At 43.0% G+C, this 13308-nt stretch overlaps 1 protein-coding gene across 1 annotated transcript; it reads left to right on the forward strand.

Moving 5' to 3' along the window:
• Positions 1-10247: 10247 nt before the first annotated feature.
• LOC308151563 (tubulin beta chain-like) lies at positions 10248-12848 on the forward strand (the record flags this gene model as incomplete). The annotated part of the gene is made up of 4 exons (XM_080524458.1): positions 10248-10304; positions 10892-11000; positions 11453-11563; positions 11791-12848. 4 exons carry the CDS (start codon positions 10248-10250, stop codon positions 12846-12848), a joined length of 1335 nt encoding a protein of 444 aa, XP_080380584.1.
• Positions 12849-13308: the final 460 nt, after the last annotated feature.

Genomic DNA, 13308 nt, shown 5'->3' on the forward strand with positions numbered 1-13308 from the left:
ATAGAAACAGTTCTACAGCCAGTGGTGTAGTGGCACCGTTTTCATATAAGGTTATAGTAATAGACAGTACTGGTGAAGAGAAACATACCCAAGTTGTCGTCTTCTGTCCTCTTTTTCTTGGCGTCTTCCTCTCGCATTGTTGCGGCATAGCTGTGGTCATTTCTTATGGCATTGCTGCCCACCACACTGTCAGACCGCTCACACTGAAGGAATAAAATGCATGGTGCAATCACAACTATTGAACTAACAAAAAACACTATTATTTACCATTCAGCATCATGCTCACCTCCTGTTCCCTCTTCCGCTTGTTTGCCCGTAGGACCTCATCCCCAACTTTGAAGTCAAAGGATTTGACCCCCTTTTTGTTCCGGGCCTCGTAGGCCTTTTTCTGCCTTGCCTGGGCAATTTGGATGTTCTGGTAAATCTGATTTTTAAAAATAATTTAATTAATTGTCCCTTAAAACATATTCATATTTTATAGCATATATTGCCATTGTATGCATATTTGTTATTATTAGATATTATTATGCATAAATTGCCATTTTTACATCACCTTTGCATGTAGATCTGTAACTTCGACAGTCTTCGCCTGTACATCCTCCTCTGGCAAATCAACCACAACCACAGCTGAGTCGTCACCCTCCTCAGTCTGTGTTGTGTTGATGACACCTGGGCTGCGAGGGTGCCGTCCGAACAGTGCCAAGTACGGGGTGTACTTGGTTGATCGCTGTAAAACAAAACAAAAGTACAATCAATAGCATTTCACCATCTTTCTAGATTGTTTGAATTGTTTTTTGTTTCTTTCTATGTTTGTTTGAATTGTTTACATATGCAGTTGTTACACAATAGTAGGCTACCTGCTTAGAGGTGTTGATGCTCATTACGACGCCCCTCAAATGGGCATCCCAGCCGTTCTGTCCCTCCCCACAGTACTTGGCAAGCGCAGTCTTCACGTTGCGGTTTGTGCGCTCGTCCTGTCCAATGGCCTGGGGGTGGTAGGCTGACGTGATGCAGTGTTTGACACCCAGAGCCTCAAAAACACCACGATTGACCTGCAGATGCACTAGTGTATGCAATTAAATTTGATTAAATTACAATTATCAAATGTCACACATCACATACACTGTGTCTTATGTACATAACTGTACCTCATTCACAAATTCCCGTCCTTGGTCGTTAATGATCCTCTCTACCAGTCCAAAGTCAAGAAGAATGTTAACTATCTTCCTGGACACCTCATTGGCTGTTTTGGTGTAGAGGGTTTTTGCCACAGCCCACTTGGTGAAGAGGTCGGTTGCAGCCAGAATGTATCTGCAATGAAAAATGCAGATTGTTCTCCATTAGCTACAGAAGTGCAGCAGCTATTCCTCATGGGGTCCACCAAAAACTTGCTTCATAACTTTTATTGACTTATCCAATACATGATGTCAGCTTATCTCACTAGCTTTAACCAAAAGGGGTTACACATACTTCTGCCCTTTGCAGTGGTGGGAAGTGGACCAATGAGATCAATCCCCAGGACACTCCATGCCTCTTTCACTTGGATGGGATGGAGTACAGGTGCAACTGTCTTTATTTTCTCATGATGTTGACAGCGGGGGCACTCATCAACCTTTAAAACAGTGACATTTCAGAGGAAATTATCTAGAGTCAGAGAATTCTTGATGTGGTTGAGGCGTCATGTTGGTGGTGGTGGTCAGCTGCTGGGCTTAGTGCCTTAGGTGCAGAACCGCTGTGGTTGAGGGGCTGCGGCCTGTATGATGGTCTGGGTGTTCCAGTGCAGAATCAGATTGTGGTCAGTATGAGAATTACACAAGAGTTGGAGATCTTTGAGTAAAAGATCATTGCTAACGGGCAGTGTATAAATTACAATGTTCAAACACACCATGCACTAATAACATCAAAAACTCACCCATTTTGTGACATCCTCCCGCAAGGTGGACCAGTGGTAGGACAGCATCACCTTCTCCAGCGTTCGGCGTCTCCCTGGATGACCCCCAGTCCCATGGTTGTCGTGGCACTCCTTCAGATCAAATCAAACTTCATTTGTATAGCCCATTTCTCACAAAAATGAGACACAATGTGCTTCACAGAGAGCAAAGAACAACAATAGAACAGATGAAACAACAATAAAGACAGACATTTAAAAGGCGAGATTGAATAAGTAGGTTTTGAGGTCTCCAACAATGATAATCTTGTCATAATTGGGAAAGATGATGGACAAGAACTCAAGTCAGATATGAAAGTTACCATCAGGACATCACGAACTCTATCTTTGTTGCACACCACCAAGCGAAGTTTGTCCTTGCACTTATAGTACAACTCCTCACCTGATGCAGCAGGAAAATACAGCATTCATTTAGAAGTGCAAATATAAAGCCACTGGAAACAGCACATAATAGTTAGCAGATGCTTAATGAGACACTCAATTTTGATATAGGCCTATGCATTTTCGCCATTTCAAGCAGTGGCTTCAAGAGTGGCTATAACATAGTTATTCACACTGACTTACCTTTCATCAAGTTATTCTTGGACGCCTTTCGAATCCTTGATTTAAGGTGTCCAACCTTGGGCATGCCAGGAGGATACATATCATGCATCAAGTAAAACTTGAGTGCTGTATGAAACTCCATCTCTGTCACCTGTCTCTCTCTCTCTCACCTAAACACTCTCTCACCTACACTCTCTCTCATCTAAACTCTCTCTCTCTCACCTAAACTCTCTCTCTCACGTAAACTCTCTCCCCCTCACCTAAACTCTCTCTCTCTCACCTAAACTCTCTCTCTCACCTAAACTCTCTCTCTCTCACCTGAACTCTCTCTCTCACCTAAACTCTCTCTCTCTCACCTAAACTCTCTCTCTCTCACCTAAACTCTCTCCCTCACCTAAACTCTCTCTCTCTCACCTAAACTCTCTCTCTCACCTAAACTCTCTCTCTCACCTAAACTCTCTCTCTCACCTAAACTCTCTCCCTCACCTAAACTCTCTCTCTCTCACCTAAACTCTCTCTCTCACCTAAACTCTCTCTCTCTCACCTAAACTCTCTCTCGTCGCTCTCTGTCTCTCTCTTTCTCTCGCGCGCAACATCCGCGCAACATCCATGTATCTTAAGGTAGCTACAGAGATTAGATCTATAAACAGCCAAAATTACTGATGGGTAAAAATGGCGGTCATCATGTGATCGTAAGTCATCGTTGTCAGCGAATCATAGCGCTACCTATGGCCGGAAAGGGCAGAACCTATGACCGGAACCGGAAAAGTGGGAAATACTGTTAGGGTGGGAAAATCCTGTACCTACAGGGGTAAGGGTGTCTTCCTACCCTCACCCTCCCCCTCCGCCTCCCTCCACTCCCCCCTCTTTAAGGGGAATGATATCTCTCCTTTTGCGTGTCTGTGCGCACAGAACCACACAATAAAACCTGCATCAATTGGAGATCACCTGCTCTTGTCTTCACTGGTAAAATAAGCAGTTATGGAACTAAGTAGGAATTAGAGGGGTAAAAGAGAACTGATGAAATATGAATAAAACATGAATAGAATGTAATAAAGATAATTTTAAAATAAATCACTAGGCCTACATCAAATGACCTCATTAAGAAGATTATAATGAAAGACAAAAGTTGTGAATTTGAATTTCATCAGGCAACTGCCACTCAGATATTAGTATAATTAATACACAGATTACAGATATAGCTCTTGGTTTCTATGGTTGATTATTTATATAAACTCAACTTGATGGGTTATTTTGGAGTATAGAGTAATGTATAAATGCTGATTTCAAATAAAGGAATATATTTTATGTCATGCCAAATGTCACCATCAGATGGCGCTCAGTCCTGTCGGAGAGAGAGAGCCAGCCAGCCAGCCAGTCGTGAAATAAGAGAGATTGTTTTCCCCAAAATATCAGTTATTCACGAAGAATGTAAATAAAACAATAAAATAAAAATAACCATAACCCTAAATATTTAAATAAGCATATTTGTCGGGAGAAAATACCCAAATGTGAAACCCCAGAAACAACCCGTCATCTCTTGGTTTTATGGTTGATTATTTATATAAACTCAACTTGATGGGTTATTTTGGAGTATAGAGTAATGTATAAAGGCTGATTTCAAATAAAGGAATATATTTTATGGGGTATACATCTAAATTATGCAAAATTCTGGTGTTTCTGACTCAATGTAGACATATGTTTCTTATCTAATGTTATGACATGTTATATTCATATCTAATGTTATGACATGTTATATTCCTTATCTAATGTTATGACATGTTATATTTCTTATCTAATGTTATGACATATTATATGGTGATTTGTCAGTCCTTTGGGCGGATGTTTAGTTTGTTGGGTAGGGTGGGGTGTAAAGTCGCTTTTCCACTACAGGGCCGACCCGGAAATAAAAATAGAATCGTGTCGCATTTCATGTCGGCATTTCCCTGGTTGCGAGATCTAAACTAGTCTACTAGAACTGAAAGCGGCAAGTAACAGGCACTTAACGTTACATGTTGTAAGGCTGATCTGTGCACGATAGTGCTGCATTTTGACATCATTCTTATCACATTTCCCCCCGCTGATCTGTATAGCGGGGGGAATCTTATGACACGTAACTCCTCCTACAGTCCCGGGTCGTTCCTGTATAGTGGAAAACGTCTCGTACCCAGAACTGTTCAAAAGCGTGCCGAGGCGAGCCGTGCCGAGCCGTGCCGTGCCGGTCAATGGAAAAGCGCCATAAGTCTCACGGAGGCCCTCCACTCTACTCAAGCTTCCTCCCACTCCTCTGTTCTCATTCTCCTGGACCTGTCTGGTGCCTTCCACACAGTCAACCACCTGATGGTTTTCTCCACCTCTCAGAACTGGGCATCTCTGGCTCTGCACCCTACCTGGCTGGTCGCTCTTACCCAGTGATCGCTGTCCTCCCCACAAGCCAGAACCACTGGGCTCCGTCCTAGGACCCTTACTTACTTACTCCCTCTATACCAAATCTCTTGGCTCAGTCATTTCCTAATATGGTTTCTCCTACCACTGCCATGCAAACTGCGACACTTTAAATGAATGTGCAATAACACTATTGTGCAATATGACAACCCTAGTCGTCTATCTGTACAGTATAGTATAGTGGATAGTGTACATAGCCTTTATTTATGTAAACCAGCTCCTTTCCCTTCTTGTTTTTTTAGTTTTTTTTTCTTTCCTAGCACCAGGGGAGCCACCCCTCCTAAATTTCGTTGTTTGGTACCTGTACTATAGCAATGACAATAAAGACCATTCATTCATTCATTCATTCATTCATTCATTCATTCATTCATTCATTCATTCATGCAGACGAGAGTCAACTCTTCTTGTCTTTCCTCCCCTCTGACTCACAGGTGGCAACACATGTCTCTGTGTGTCTTGCTGACATCTCTGCGTGGATGTCAGCCCACCACCTCAAGCTCTACTTTAACAAGATTGAGCTACTCTTCCTCCCTGGGGAAGCCTGCCCTCTCCGAGACTTCTCCATCAAAGTAGATAATTCTATGGTGACCTCCTCCCAGACAGCCAAGAACCTTGGGGTGATCCTCGACAACCCCTTATCCTGTGTGGCGAACAACCTCCTGCAGATTGTTCCTCTACAACTTTTCATTTAATTGTTTTACATCCTTCAGCTTGATCTCAATGCTGTACCATCAAACAGCCACTAGAGAGCGCTGATGATCAAGATGTTTCTGTCAAACACTTAAAACATTATCTGAGAAAAACCTCCAACAAACTCTTGGCAACTGTCCCTGGAGAAGTAGTATGTGGCATTACCGTTGTCCTGTCAGCAGTATCTGAAAGACATATTCAAAATGTACATTTATTTCAATATGTTTCTGTCAAAACGTTTCCAACAAGGTAGAAAGGTCGTTGTCACAAAGAACCCTATGCAACTGATGGACAACCACTCAGCAACTGCACATGGACCTGGTTAATGAGACCAACGGTGACTAAACACAATCTCACAATAGAGCTGTTGTCTGGTGAGGGTCATGTGACCCCCCGCTGTCTGGCCTTTGTGTCCCCTGTGGTCCTTCCTGCTGTGGCCTGGGACTCACCCCTCCGGGACTCACGCACGCACGCACGCACTCACTCACTCACTCACTCACTCACTCACACTCACACTCACACTCACACTCACTCACTCACACTCACACTCACTCACACTCACACTCACGCACTCTCGCTCACACACACACACACACACACACACACACACAAAACAACAACAACAACAACAACAACAACAACAATGTGACGGATGTGACTTGTGACATGTCTCTATCACAAGTGGTCTGAGAGGCCCACCAACCTCTGAGAGACGGATGAGCTAAAGCTAAAGATTCAGCTAGATAACATCCGTACACATGCACACACACATCACAGACGTATGCATCCAAGCAAGCACTGCCACATTACTAGTGAACTATCTATTATTTAAGCAATATCACACGAGAGGGAGTGCTGTTATACTGAATATCAGCACGGCTGTGATTCGGTCGTAGGTATGAGGCCGCAGGCTTTTATACAACAGTTCTACAGCGCCATTTATTAGTTAACAGTAATAAGCGACAACATATTATGATTTGTTTGTTTATTTAATCATTTATTTTGGCTCCACCAACAAACCAAAATTCCGCAACTGAACTACAACTGGACTGTGGCCTAGTAACCTGAACACAAACATCCGCAGGCTAGCTACTTTGTATCGTGTACATTTATCTGTACGTTTCCATTTATTGTGCAACCAGTGAAATATGACTCGGTTGACAGTCGCTTTGGTGGTGAATGTGTGAATGCGATTCAGACGAGTTGACATCAGATAGTACATTGCTCCATTTCCTGTTCTCGGTGGAAGGTCTCCAGTAACTTTTTAGCAAGCTTTCAGACCTGCAAAACACATTCGTCCTCTTCTTCTTCTGATGACCATTCATAATTGAACTCAAATGTTATATTTGGAAATCTATCCATCTTTGTTTGAAACCAACACACTGATAGATAATCTGATAGATAACGACCGTTAATGTAGTCTAATTAACGGTCATTTAATAGAACACCTGTGTGGCGGAGTGATACATATAGTTAAAAGTCCCAGTGCTGTTATACTGTATATCGGCACTCATGGAATGCCTCTTGTCCAATCAAATTACTTGGTCGGAACTAACTGTTGTATAACGAAGCAATTTACCTTGAGAGGAAGGGGGTTGTGGACTAATTTACCACTGGTACAGGGTTGTACAGGGTTGTGGCACGAGGCGAAGCCGATTGCCGGAAAACCCTGTAGCCTACAGTGGTAAATGAGTCCACAACCCCCGCCCTCGAATGGTAAATTGCTTTTCTATAACAGCCACCACATAAAATAAATAATAAATACACAGTTGTAACATTAAATTAATGTATTTACAATCATTAATAGTTTCAGAATACATATCCTTCCGCCACAGAATATATATAGTCCCATAAACAAGATCAACGATTGCATTGTAGGTCAGCACAGGTGTTCTTAAGGTGGAAATGATAACCAAATATAATAATCATGAACTTAGAATATTGGAACCTTTCTAACAATCATACTGTTTTACAAGCTGGTCACAAGCGAATGCAATAACTCTGAGGCCACTTGAGTCCCTTTACAAAAAAACGTTAGACACTTGACCGAAAGGCCAATAGCTACCACCATTGCCATATAGTACAAAAGCACAATTTATTTAATTTTGTTAGTTTTAAACGTTTTGCATATGCTTGCCTAATTTTTAAGGTTCTACATGGGCTTGCACCTCCTCCACTGAGTCAGTTTATAACTCAGAAGGATAGTAATAGCAGGGCAACAAGGGCAACTACTAGAGGAGACTGTGATGTAGTAAGTTTGGGCAAACAGTCTTCTCAATCAGAGCCATCCATTACTGGAATACCCTTCCTACTGATCTAAGACAGTGCAATAGCTTTCTAACTTTTACAAGGCTGTCCAGGGCAAGGTGTGTGATGGAGAGGGCATTTGGGGTGCTGAAGACAAGGCGGCGGTCCATCTTTCCACGATTATTTGTAGAGTAAAGTGTTGCACACTCCGGCTATGTAATAATAAACCTAGTTCTGATTGCACTGGCTGTCCCCTTCATTTTCATAAACCCTTTTAAATTAACAATCCTGCCAAGATAACTAGCAGAGGCCTAAGTCTCAACATAAATAATTAAAGCTAAAATGAGGGGGGGGGGGGGGGGGGTACGGGGAGAATGTTTGCTCAATGCAAGGATCAGACCACACTATTCTACCTGTTAGCACAACTCCATATTTTATTTGACTATTGTGTCATTACTGTCTCTGTTCTATTCATAACCCATCAGAAGTTTTCTAAAATAATCACAGAAGAAAGACGGCAAATCAAAATTATCAAATCAATTTATTTATTTAAAAAAAAAACAATTGCATCATTTTCATGAATCTCTCCTCTCTCTCCCGACTTGCCCTCTCTCTCTCTCTCTCTCTCTCTCTCTCTCTCTCTCTCTCTCTCTCTCTCTCTCTCTCTCCTCTCTTTCTCTCCCCTCCTCACTCGCCCTGCTCTCCATCCACATCCTGAATTCCCAGTCCTTTCTCTCTCCCTCTTCTCCTCTCTCTCCAACGCCTCCCTCTCTCTTCCTTCTCCTCTGTCAATCTCTCCCTCTTCTCCTCTCTCTCCAACACCTACCATGGATGGGGGAAGACATTTGAGGTCCTTGTGTTTGTCTAGTGGTTGGCATGTGGAACATCTTACAGGGTTGTGTCAGAGGCTTTTGACATTCCCCGTACCACATGTCATGACATGGTGCACCGGATCAGCAAGGGCATCCAAGGGTTGTTCAAGAGGCTCATCTGCCTCCCCAACAGGGATGAGCTGGAGGAAATCGGGGCTGGGTTCCAGCAGCTGTCTGGTTCCCCAGCTTTCCGCAAAGTGGCAGGGAGCATAGATGGGTGCCATGTGCGCATAGTACCACCTAGACAGTTTGCAGTGGGGAAACTGATATGGGAAAATCTTAATAAATTAGCTGGAAAAAATACCAATCAGAGAACCAAGGAACCTGAACTGAATGGAATTTTAATCCAAGATCATGATGTGATAGCAAGCACCTTTAACAATTTTTTAATAAACTCAGTCAAGGAGCTGGCCCAAAGCTTCTCCTCCAGAACCATAGTGTGCACCCCCATCAATCATGACAAACCCATTTTTAGAATAAGAGAAATCTCTGAGTCAGTAGTGGTAGACATCATTAGTTCACTAAGAAACTCAAAAGCAAAGGATATTTATGGTTTAGATACTACCTTTTTGAAGTCTTATAAGGAGGCCTTTGTCTGCCCCATCACCCACTTAATTAACGGTCATTTAATAAAACACCTGTGCGGAGGAGTGATACATTATATATATATATATATATATATATATATATATACACAGAAATGTTGACTGTGATATTGGAAGTCTAGAGTCGAGAACTGAAGCTAGCTAGCTTGTAGATAGCTTAGCCAGTCAGCGAGCTAGCAAGCATTTCCCTCCAACCTGCTGAAGCCAGCTACCTAGCAACTAATTCTTAGCTTCAATACATAGCTTATTTTTTTGTAATGTTGTAATTACTTTATAATGTCGCCTTTGGCGAGCTAGCTATAACCAGGTTTGTCTAGAGAAAAGCTGCATTTGTCTGGTGAATAGCTATGTATTTATTGTTTTGTGAAGATTGTTCACAAAGATTGTTTGTGAAGAACTTTGTGTGACATTTGTCTGTGTAAAATGTGCTATACAAATAAAGGCTATTATTATTATTATTATTATGTAAAATGTGCTCTGCAAATAAAGGTTATTATTATTATTATTATTATTATTATTATTATTATTAAAAATGTAAAATGTGCTCTACAAATACACGTGATTCAGTGATTGATTGACAGCACACGACGCACGCGGCTGGTCACGAACACAAGCTTTATTTGAATATCAAACCGTAAGCACCAGATCAGAATCAAGTGCATCTCTTGAAACAACCAATCGTACAATCTAATTCACCATGACGCGCTGTTCGTGTAACCAATAGAATCGCTAGAAATGTGTTCAGACTGAGCAGCGGGCTGAACAACCGTTATTGTCAGAAACGTCCACCGCTACACCGGGTCAGCATCGTTCAGAATAGCGACAGCAAGCCTCGACAGAGCTTACATCAAGAGTTGTATATTCTTTTAAAAATAATACAATACTGTTTATCGTAAAATGAGGGAATTAGTTCATTTACAAGCGGGTCAATGTGGAAATCAGATCGGCGCAAAGGTGGGTTTTGTTAGAGGCCATAATCAGCTAGTTGAATAATGCTAGCTGTCTGTCTGTCTGTCTGTCTAACCGTCTAGCTGTCTGAAGCTTCTTCAACCACTAACTACGGACAGGAAACATTAGCTGGGTTGTTGCCAATATACACCTATGTGTTTACTAAAGAGCAACATCAGGTTGCACATTATTTTGACAAATATCATTTAACAAATTTTGCCATGAAGTTATGAAGCCTTATCGTGCATGTTGACTGGCTGCAACCATGGAAACATTTACATTTACATTTTTGGCATTTAGCAGACGCCAAAGCGACTTACAATCAATACATTTGAATGCTAAGCATGTGAATCATCAGTCCACCATTCGTGGCAGGAAGAGTAATCTAGCTCGGGCCCGGGGCCATTAGGAGGAAACGGCTCACAATAGAAGGAAAAACCTTCTCCTATCACCTTCTTCTAAAACTTTTTTTTTTTTTTTTTTTTATGGCGGCAAGCTACCATGCAAGGCGCCGGCCCGCTCACTGGGAGCAATTTGGGGTTCAGTAATAATACTAATTTAAACAACATGAACCCTTCCTTCACCTGCTGCAGTTCTGGGAGGAGATCAGTGATGAGCACGGCATCGACCCCACAGGGACCTACCACGGGGACAGCGACCTGCAGCTGGAGAGGATCAACGTCTATTACAATGAGGCGACAGGTGGGTGACATACACAGGGATCTGTGGAAAAAAGACTAAAAACTAGTTTTTTTTGAATGTTATTGCCTTTAAATGACTATTATTTTCTAAATGCGTCTTTTAATGTTAGTTAGATGAATCTATATATTTGTATTGACTTGTTTGAATCTTATAGTAGGCAAATTATTTTATTATTTAGTTATTTTGTTTATCTTTGTTATATGCCCCATGGATTGTATGGTTTATTCTTGTTTTATTATGTAGTTTATATGATTGCTTTTGTGTGTTTACTATTGTCCTATTGTTATTTTTATGCTGTGTGGATATGTTAAAGCACTTTGAGCTGCAACGTTTGCAGGAAATGTGCTATACAAATAAAGGTTGTTATTATTATATAGCTGTAATGTGCTGCTACTAGTGACAGTCATAAGTAAAGTTATGACATTCATTCTATTACATTTGTGTTCCAACAGGAGGAAAATATGTCCCCAGAGCCATCTTGGTGGATCTGGAACCGGGCACTATGGACTCTGTTCGCTCAGGTCCCTTTGGACAGATATTTAGACCAGATAATTTTGTATTCGGTAAGAAGATTTCATAGGTTTTCGATCTGCATTTGATGTAGCTAAACAAATATTACATTTCAAGTGTTTGTGTTGAAAACAAAGGCTGAGCTGGAGAAATTGTTCAATGTTTTTAACATGTAATATAATAATATAACATAACATCTGTAGGACTAATAATAATAATAACAGATAATGCTGTCTTCTACCTAATTTCTTAAAATGTCTTGTGTGCTTCCTGTTCACAGGACAGAGTGGTGCTGGCAACAACTGGGCCAAAGGCCATTACACAGAGGGAGCAGAGCTGGTGGACTCGGTCATGGACGTGGTGCGGAAGGAGGCGGAGAGCTGCGACTGTCTTCAGGGGTTCCAGCTGACTCACTCCCTGGGTGGGGGCACGGGGTCCGGCATGGGAACTCTGCTGATCAGTAAGATCCGTGAAGAATACCCAGACAGGATCATGTGCACCTTCAGCGTGGTGCCCTCTCCTAAAGTGTCAGACACTGTGGTGGAGCCGTACAACGCCACCCTGTCAGTGCACCAACTCGTAGAGAACACGGACGAGACCTACTGCATCGACAACGAGGCCCTGTACGACATCTGCTTCCGCACGCTGAAGCTCACGACCCCCACGTACGGAGACCTGAACCACCTGGTCTCAGCCACCATGAGCGGCGTCACCACCTGCCTGCGCTTCCCCGGCCAGCTGAACGCCGACCTGCGCAAGCTGGCCGTCAACATGGTGTCCTTCCCCCGCCTGCACTTCTTCTTGCCGGGCTTCGCCCCTCTCACCAGCAGGGGAAGTCAGCAGTACCGCGCCCTCACCGTCCCCGAGCTCACGCAGCAGATGTTCGACGCCAAGAACATGATGGCGGCGTGCGACCCGCGGCGCGGGCGCTACCTGACGGTGGCGGCCATCTTCCGCGGCCGTATGTCCATGAAGGAGGTGGAGGAGCAGATGCTGAACGTGCAGAACAAGAACAGCAGCTACTTCGTGGAGTGGATCCCCAACAACGTCAAGACGGCCGTGTGCGACATCCCGCCCCGCGGACTCAAGATGGCCGCCACCTTCATCGGCAACAGCACGGCCATCCAGGAGCTGTTCAAGCGCATCTCCGAGCAGTTCACCGCCATGTTCCGCCGCAAGGCCTTCCTCCACTGGTACACGGGCGAGGGCATGGACGAGATGGAGTTCACCGAGGCGGAGAGCAACATGAACGACCTGGTGTCAGAGTACCAGCAGTACCAGGACGCCACGGCCGAGGAGGAGGGGGAGTTTGAGGAGGAGGAGGAAGCGGAGGGCTGAGAGGAGGGGGAGGTTGAGGAGGAGGGCTGAGAGGAGGAGGGGTAGGTGGAGGGCTGAGAACATCCTGACGCCACCGTTTCCTGTCCTGTCCTGTGTTCTGTTCTGTTCTCTTATTCACTCTGTTCATCCTGTTTTAAGTCCCTGTAACTTTTATGTGAAGTAACAATAAAATAGTTTTGTGTCATTTTTAAATGACACATAATTCTTTGAATAATCACACTGATGTTTATTGATAACAATTTGTTTAGATGAATGCAGTGGTTATAAAAGGAGAGATGACAGCCTTTATGATGACTCAGCTCTGACTACATGTGATGAAGTCTACGCCATGTTTGTCTTTAAATAAATCCCAATTTATATTGTAGATGTATTTATTTATTTATTGATTTTATGTACTTATTTACAGTAAGTAGTGAACTCAGTGTCAATCTAACTGTTCTTTTCCTATGATATTACCTCT

Source organism: Nansenia antarctica (genome assembly GCF_963989245.1).
Source record: "Nansenia antarctica genome assembly, chromosome: 2".
Lineage (NCBI taxonomy): Eukaryota > Metazoa > Chordata > Actinopteri > Argentiniformes > Microstomatidae > Nansenia > Nansenia antarctica.